At 54.8% G+C, this 8721-nt stretch overlaps 1 protein-coding gene and 1 long non-coding RNA gene across 2 annotated transcripts in view; one reads left to right on the top strand and one right to left on the bottom strand.

Moving 5' to 3' along the window:
* The window catches only part of Acot7 (acyl-CoA thioesterase 7), a 128340-nt gene extending 121894 nt beyond the window's left edge, over positions 1-6446 (top strand). Inside the window, exon 9 of the mRNA XM_008822411.2 lies at positions 6054-6446. Within this exon, the coding sequence (XP_008820633.1) occupies positions 6054-6152 (99 nt within the window). The 3' untranslated portion in view covers positions 6153-6446. The remainder of the gene's footprint in view (positions 1-6053) is intronic.
* On the bottom strand, positions 305-4236 carry LOC108490156. The gene is made up of 3 exons (XR_001872154.2): positions 2990-4236; positions 2698-2840; positions 305-1611 (listed from the first exon to the last, which is right to left on the bottom strand). It is a non-coding gene; the product is annotated as an uncharacterized LOC108490156 (long non-coding RNA).
* Positions 6447-8721: the final 2275 nt, after the last annotated feature.

The raw sequence follows: 8721 nt of genomic DNA, 5'->3' as shown, positions 1-8721 counted from the left end.
TTGAGACAAGGTTTCCCTGTAGGTACAGCTGGCCTGGATTCGCTAATGGAGACCAGGCTGGGCTCGAACTCACAGAGATCCGCTTGCCTCTGCCTCCCAAGTGCTGGGATTAAAGGTGTGCACCACCACGCCCGGCTTAGCAGTATACTTTTAAACTGTGGCTGTGGGGTGCGGATTTATTTATTTATTTATTTATTTATTTATTTATTTTTATCTTTTTGAGACAAGGTTTCCCTGTAGGTACAGCTGGCCTGGATTCGCTAATGGAGACCAGGCTGGGCTCGAACTCACAGAGATCCGCTTGCCTCTGCCTCCCAAGTGCTGGGATTAAAGGTGTGCACCACCACGCCCGGCTTAGCAGTATACTTTTAAACTGTGGCTGTGGGGTGCGGCCCTTGGCCTTGGGTTCCTATGAGTGGGCAAGCCGTCCTCAGTGCCCGCTGAGCCAACTTAGATGACCTGCAAAGACATTGGGCTCTCCTCCAGGCCTTGGGTGAGCAGACACACAGCAGTGGCCACATCCTTGGAGCACCTGCCAGCAGCAGGATGAGCCCACACACATATGAACACACATGAACACTTAAGTGTAGGGGCAAGCCTTGCACATAGTCACATGCTCTAGGCTCTACAGGGAGAACCTCACGGGTCACCCCAGAGCCCTTGTTTCATGGTGAGAGAGCCAGGCCCTAGCAAGGTAAGCAGCACACCTGAGTCCTCCCAACTGGGTCCATGGCACCCAGAGCCACAGCCCTCGCCCCCTCCATCCGTCTTACCAGGTAGGCCCCTCCATTTCAGGGTCACCACACCCTAAGCTATCACAGTCCCCTTGGCCTTACCTTTTCTCTCTGGGATATGCATGGGGAGCCCCCAGAGACTGGGAGCGGGGGGCCAGCCCATGACTACAGGTGGGTACTCTAGCAGCCAAGAGCTGCCCGGGCCCCTGTGGCCACCAGCCCCCTTCTCCCTGTTGACAGCCTCGGGCTTCTGGAAAAGCTTTTTCCTTCTCCCCCCTCCCCAGCTTCCGTGAGAAACAGCGCCAGCAGCGCCATAAGTTTATTTATTTTGCCCATAAAGGGGGTCAGGCTGCAGGAAGCCGCAGCTGTGTCGTGGTGGGGGCTATGCACAGGGAGCCATCTGTCTCCTTCCATCAGTTCCAGACCCAGCAGGGACACAGCCACATTTTTACTCCCTTGATGGGAGATCCCACCAGCCCGAGCCACAGGCAAACTGCCTGCCTCCCTCTGCAATGCTCTTCTGGGTACCAAACTAGGGTCCTAGGGTCCCAGCCTGCCTGTGCCTGGTAGACCCTGCAGGGGAGTGGTGGACCATCATCATCCTGGGATGACAGAGCTTGAAGGGTGGCTGTTGTGTGGTGAGGTTTGAGGCAGTGAGGCAGAATTTGACTCCTTGGCTTGCTTGGACTCCAGCTCCAAGCCCAGGACATTGAATCCATGCCACAGTCCCCAGAGACAGAAGAGTGATGAGACCATCAGCTGGCACCTTCTCTGTGCTCCTGCAGAGCCTCGGCTGTGCTCTCCTGGCCAGCCTCCCGCACATCCATCACTAAGCAGCTTTCATTTTGGCCGAGGGCAGATCCTGGTGATGAGTTCACTGTAGATATTAAACATGGGGGACAGATCAGAGCAACCTCAAGGCCTAGAGCCAGGCCCCATCTTTGCCCTTTGCCCTAGGTTGACTGCTGAAATTTCCTGCACTTTGGCCCATGTCCTCTTCAGGTCCTGCCGTTGCTACTCTAGTGAGACACGCACACATCGTGGAGTGATTAATTGCCTGTGGGCTGCTGGGGCTGTGAGCCACTGTTGTCTAAACTATGTGGTGGTGGGTATCCTCGAGTCTGATAGAAAGTGGCTCTAGCAAGCTCTGTCACAGCTGGACATGGGGTCAGGGACAAGGGGAGGTGAGCCAAGCCTTCTCTGGCACCTCTCCTGCCCCTGCCCTGATGTGGACCCAGCCTGGCATCACCATGTCCTGCACATTGGTTCAGATGCCAGTGATTGCACTTGACCATCCCTCCACTCTCCACCTCTCACAAGCTTTACTGTCTGGAAGGTTCTTCATGTACAAGGGGGGAGTGACAGGCCAGGGTCTGGCTTTTCCTGTGTCTCTGGGAACCTTGAAAAAGCCTCGCATTTGTGGTGTCAAGGTAAACCTGGGCTTTGGTGGCCACATATGTCCCACTAGCTGCTCACTGCAGTCCACTGTGTTGGGAGCCATGTGGCTAGAGCAGAGGACTTGAGATAGAAGGACATCCTACCCTGGGCCCCAGGCAGACTGGCACCCACAGAGAAAGGGTGTTTTTACCAGGGCCCTGTCTCCATGTTGGTCTTGTCCCCTCCATGGCAGTCAAGCAGCAGGGGCCCAGAAGGACTCCAGACCTGCTCTCAGAGGACAGGCCTTTCCATTTACCACAAAGACCCTGAGATTCATTGTCTTACATATCTCCTGCTGGTGTGTCCTTGGACCTGGCGGGCAGCCATGGTCCTGGAGTAGATGGAGGCTCTGCCACTTACCTGCTGTCACTTTGGGCAGTTACGCAAGCTCTCTGTGCTTCACTTTTTCAGTGCCCTCTGGTTGTGATGCTTTCTGGCTCATCACAGAGGCTCTTGCCTTTGCGCTGGTTCCTGGTGTGCACATGGACTCCTCCCTTACAGTCAGGCCCCTTCCCTGTGTCCTCACCTGTGAGGGCCATGCTGCCTGCATGAAGCCTGTATCCACGGCGCACCTGGGGACTGGACCAGAATGTTTCAAGTGTTGTCCTGAGTGTACTCTTGGCATGTCTGAGGAGGGTGTGTGGGTTTCATTCACTCCTGAGCTGCAGCCTGTACGTACAGAGAGAGAAAGGGAGGGAGGGAGGGAGGGAGGGAGGGAGAGAAAAGAGAAGAGAGGATGGGGAGAGCACACTGGGCATCTGTGCCCTGGCACTGTCCTATAGCTAAGCCCTTCTTGGGCTCATTCAGGTCACCTGTACCTGAAGAAGGGGGAGGAGCTGACTCCTCAGATCTGCAGTTCCTCCTGGTCCAGTTGACTCCTTTTTAACTATAGGAAAGTTCAAATAGGAGTGAAACACAGAGGTAGCACATGCCTTTAATCCTTCTCAGGAGGCAGAAGCAGGCGCATCTCTGTGATTTGGAGGCCAGCCAAGGGGGATATATAGTGAGAGTCTGTCTTAAAAAAACAAAAAGTAAAAAAATATTATTTTAAATAGTGCCAGATTTTCCTTAGTCACCCCAAGCAAACTCTCCTAGGGAAAAAAGGCCCCTCTGTCCTAGCCTGGTGCCACGTATGAGCTTGTGTTCCTAAAATTGATACATAGAGATATGCATACGTATGTTGAGAATTTCGTAGATGCATACAATGCTTTTTTATCATATTCACCTGCCGAACTCCTCCCAGATCCAGTCCACCCCCAACGACCTATCCCTTCTCCTAATTTGTCTATTTTTCCTTTGACCCCCATGACCCTTATACCCATGGGTGTGCGACCATCCACTGGCACATAGTCGAGCTACCAGGGACCACACTCCTGAAGAAAACTGACTCTCCTCTACCAGCCAGCAACTGTAAATAGCTCCTCAGCTAGGGGTGGGTGCTTGGGAGCCCCTCCCCCTCCATGCCAGAATGTTGGCTGGTTGCTGTGAGTTCATGAGTGCATCGGTCCGTGGTGTCCAGGAGACCCTGCTTTGCCCCAGTCCTCCCCAACCTCTGGCTCTTATAATCTTTCTGCTCCCTCATCCATGAAATTCCCTAAGCTGTGGGAGGAAGGTTTGTGATGCAGTCGTCCCGTTTATGCAGAGTGTCACTCCATAGACACTTACTCTGCACTTGGGCTAGTTGTGTCTGTGTTAACCGCCACCCACTACATGAGGAAGGTTCTCTGATAAGGGCTGAGAATTTCACTAATCTGTGGGTAAAGAGAACATCTTTTGGAGGACAGTTTCATACTGTGTCCATTTAGCAAAATAGTAGTAGGTTCAACATTGGGACCTGTGAGCTCCCTAGTCCTGGGTTCTTGGTCAGATTTACCGAGCCAGGCATGGTTTTCCTCCCGTGGAGTGGGCCTTAAATCCAAGCAGAAAGCAGTTGTTGGTCCCCATGACGTTTGTGCCACTATTGCATCCATGGGCATAGCTTGCCATGCTGGTCATCATTGTAACTCATAGCTCTCAGGACAGGTAAGGCTGCTGACTTGTCCCTCCCAACAGCCTACACTGCACCTTCCAGCACTGTGAAAGCTAGCCAGCAGGGAGAAAGCTTCCTGGTCAGTTCCAGCTTGATTTATCCATGGCCTGGGACCAAAGTGTGTGATCTGCAGCAGTATGGGCCTTACCATCAAGTTCTGGTGGGCAGCCAGGATAAGTGACAATAGCCTGTATTGTTTTGGGGGTCTCTGGGACACCCCTGACCAACAACTCGAAAGGAGGTATCCCATACCTAGCACTGCATTTATTTGGCAAGCTATGGCTTCTGGGAGGAGCATTGTGCCCTCTAGGTAACTCCAAAGTGCAGTCCAAACCCAGCAGCAGCACGTTTCCTGGAGCTTATTAGGAATGAGCCCCAATACCAGGCCCTGGGGATCAGACCCTGTGCCAAGATCCCCTTCCCCATGATTCATATGCACATGGGAGTGTGGCCCTGACCTATAGGGCGTGTCCTACCAAACTGCCAGTTAGCATGCAGCAGTATCCTGGGCCCCACCCCCTCCTGCCCCTTAGGCAGCTCAGGGGTCGCCCCCGACCTATAGGGCGTGTCCTACCAAGCTATGCCAGTTAGCCTGCAGCAGCATCCTGGGCCCCACCCCCTCCTGCCCCTTAGGCAGCTCAGGGGTTGCCCCCATGCCCCCCCCCAGCTGCTCTGAAACTGATTTTTCACTTTCCCTCGACTTTGAAGTCAAATCATATGGCTCTGTATGATTTGACTTGACTTTTATTTTTTTAAAGTCAGCCAGAGATCAAACCAGAATAGCAGGAGAGACCTCTTCAGTAGCACGTCTTGGAAAAAGCTCATCAAACAGGAAGCAGAACCCCTGTGGGAAGCACGGTGTGTCTTTAAATATGCTCACATCCCGTTGGCTCCTTGCTGGCACAGCCCGGACAGTTTACACCTGGTGACATTTAGAGAGCAATTTTGGAGAAGGCTGGAGGAAGGGAATATTTGGCGTGACTTGACGTTAAGCCCTCTGGCTGGTGGCTCTCTTTTGCCAATATCCCGCATGTCTATAAACACGTAGGCCTAAAAATAACTGCCTGACTTGATGTCATCGTGGACGAAGGGCAACTGCCCCATTTCCTTGGCTTTCAGACACCCTTAAAATGTCACAATGAAATGGGATCCCAGGGCAATTAGCTCATTAGACCTAGTCCCAGCCAGGGCAATGCCAAATGGAACTTAGGGCAAGATAGATGGAACCTCAGAAGTGTCCACCCAGTGCCACTGCCATGACATCTGCCCAGAGGTTCAAAACCAGGACAGTAGGCATACATCAGGACCATCCCAACAAAACCAGACCTACAGCAAGATCCCACTAAGTATGTGGGCACAGCCGAAATTGCTCAGAGGAAGGAGTGCCTCCAGCCCAAGGTGCCACTTCCTGGGCATCTTGTGGTCCAGGGCCAGGTGGCGGGTCCTCTCCCTGCTAAGTGGGCACTGTTGTTCCTGAAGTAGGGTAGAGGGCTTCTCAAGGTTACCACCTTCACAGTGTCCCTACCTCCTTTCTCTTTGTGACAGACTGGACAGCTGGTATTTCCTGGCGTGGAGCAGTCCCTCTCCCCTTCACTCCCACGTGGCTCACACATCAGCCTCCCTCTTAAACAAGGTCTATCACCAAAGGACTCTGAGCTTGTGGAAGAAGACAGGTGTCCTCAGGGCCTAGCGGACAGCCCTCTTGGGAGGATGCGGCAGGAGACCAGTGCCTGGCATCCTGCAGGTCCCTGGAGTGGGAACTTTGGCAGCCTCCAGGGGCAGTGCAGACATGGGGGCAGGGCCCACACCATGAGCTCCGGTGTCTCTAACGTGCCCTCTTGTGTGCCCCACAGCCCGAGACTGAGGATGAGAAGAAGCGCTTCGAAGAGGGCAAAGGCCGGTATCTGCAGATGAAGGCGAAGCGGCAGGGCCACGCGGAGCCTCAGCCCTAGGCGTCCTCCTGACCCTGGGGTCAGCACGGCTGCAGCAGTAGCCTTATGTGCAGTCTTTAGATATTACCCCCTTGGCCAGAACCCCAACTCCCACTGAGAGCCATTGTTGTGTGACGTTCATGTGGTGGTGTTACTGATGCCGTCCCAAAACCTGTACACCAAAGCTTTATTTATATCCTTCCAGTACAAATGCTACCCACTGTTGTCCCAGAGGCCACTATGGACACCAGAGCCCACTGTAAGGTCTAAAACCCAGCACCACTAATAAAGCTGCTGTTTGGCTGGACCCCTAAAGCCTGGGTGGTCATTTCTCTGAGGGGTATCTATTCCACTGAGGGTCTGCCTCCTGTGTGCAACCTCAGCCCTCCATTCTTGTGAGCTCACCACCCTCCTAGGCCCTGCCCCTCCCAGCACCAGGTCCTGGGAGAGGTGGACTTGAGGCTATGGTGCCTAGTGAGAATCCCAAGACCCCACCTCCCCGGTCTGGCCTACATGGGATGCTATCTCTGAGCTTTGTGTACATCCCCCTAATAAGCAAGGCCTTGGGACTGGGGTAGGTGGAGAGAGTCCACACAAGTTGGCCCAGCCCCTCAGAAGGCCCAGATGCCCCTATGTCTGCTGGGAAGTGGAATGCTGACAGATACTGGAGTGGCCTGTGTGGAGTGAGAGAGGCAGTGTGTCAGGGTCAAGGTGAGGCTGTAGTACTGCAGATGGGTGTCGCTGCATGTGTAGTGTGGAGCTGTGTGTGTGTGTGTGTGTGTGTGTGTGTGCATGTGTGCTTATCTGTTACTGTGTGTGCATGCATTGTGTGAGGCTCTGCACACACATCTGTGTTGCTGTATGCAGGTGCTGCAAAGGCAACAGTGCATCAGATTTGTGTGTACATGTGGCCCAGCTGCCTTGGGTGGGTGGGTGGATGGGTGGGTGGGGTACAAATAAACCTCCAAGGCCTCTGCAGGGGCCAGGACCCCACCCCTTACCCACCAGACACAGCCAGAGGTGGCGCCTGGGTTTGTCCCTGAAACCCAAACATTTGTCCCACCACATGGAGAAAGCGACTGGCCTGCCAACAGCTGCAGCCTTGCACAAGGCTCTCTCAGGCCCCTAGAGTTAGAACTCCAGATGTGCAGAAATATCCACCGAGTTTCGGAATCTGTCTGGGCCTGGCTCCCAGCAAACAGGGTTATTTCCTGCCTGGGAACAGGGGAGGGAACCAGCTCTACCACATGAAGCCACATCAACCCCACCTAGCCCTCAGCCCCCAAGACAACATCAGGGTCCCAGTTTTACCTCAACGTATGCCACAGGGGTGCCCTGGGTGCAGCGATGAGGCTACTCTTATGGGCCAGCAGAAAGCACACACCCATGCCAACTACCAAGGTCTGTGGAGGCAAAGCCAACCACACCATCCCCAAGCAGGGCCTGGGCCCTGAGATCACTGCCATGTTCTTCATGAGAGAGGATAAAATGCCACACTTGATTACAGCCACCCCCTACTGGCAGTCCATAACCAGGCTGCCAGGATGGGAGCTGGCCTGCCCACAGAGGGCTCTCAGAGGACCCTGAGCACCCCCAGAAATCCTGGGGGGTATGGGAGAGTACACCTTGATCCATTCCTGGCCCAGCATGCTATTGCACTCTGACTTCTGCCTCATAGGCTTGACCCTAATGCCCACCCTGGAACCACAGCTTGCAGAATGCCAGACAGCTATATGGACTGCAGCTAGTTTGGGTCTGGTCCTAGGCACCCACCTTCCTGCAGGCACAGAGGGCTGGCCGTCCAGGAAGGCTATCCTGGTGCCCCTAAAGGACAGTGCTGTGGATTTGTATCATTGCGTCTGTCAGGATGCCAGCTCCACTCACTGTGTCCGGAAGGGGTCTCCAGAGGTCACAGAGGAAGACAGGGTCGTTTCCCTCCCATAGAACTAGAGCAGTCTAAGGGTGACAAGCCTGTGTCCCACTAGGTAATACTAACAGGAAGTGGGTTTCAGAGGGAGGAGCAGGTAGACCTCAAGAGGCCCTGTGGGAGTCGGGCTCCAGACACTGGTCTCTACCAACTGCATGGCTGGTCAGAACTTCAGAGGGGAAGACTCAGAGCCCATGGGAGAGGGCCAGTCACCCTGCAGTCCCCAGGTCCCCGCACTGTTCCCTGGCCCGCGCTCAGGGCACAAGGATAATAATTTGGAATCTTCAGCTGGCCCAACCCTGCCTCCTGCTGCTCTGGTTCCTGACCAGCAACTCTGATTCCTAGAAGCCGCTGGTCCTGTTCATCCTCCAGAATGCTAACCTTAGACGTGGCTCCTCATGGAAAGGCCCGCCCTGGCTCTCCATATCCCCAGTCCCTTGTTCGCTCCACCAGGGTCTCAGCTCCCCTCTCTGGCCGGCGAGTCCCCTCCACCCTTCAACTCCAGAGTCTTCAGAGGCTGTGGCATGAGTGACCCAAAAGCACATCCAGGGGCACGGCCTGGGCAGGTCCGGGTGGGCCACCCCAGGGGGCTCCTGCGCCTTCGGCGCTGCGCCGTGGCGGTGGGCAGTGTGGGGCCGGCCGGCCGCGGCGGGGGCGGAGGGG

Source organism: Nannospalax galili, unplaced genomic scaffold (genome assembly GCF_000622305.1).
Source record: "Nannospalax galili isolate Female #2095 unplaced genomic scaffold, S.galili_v1.0 scaffold1488, whole genome shotgun sequence".
In the NCBI taxonomy this organism is placed as follows: Eukaryota; Metazoa; Chordata; class Mammalia; order Rodentia; family Spalacidae; genus Nannospalax; species Nannospalax galili.
The sequence above is the reverse complement of the archived record's forward strand: the minus strand, read 5'-3'. Positions and strand labels throughout refer to the sequence as shown.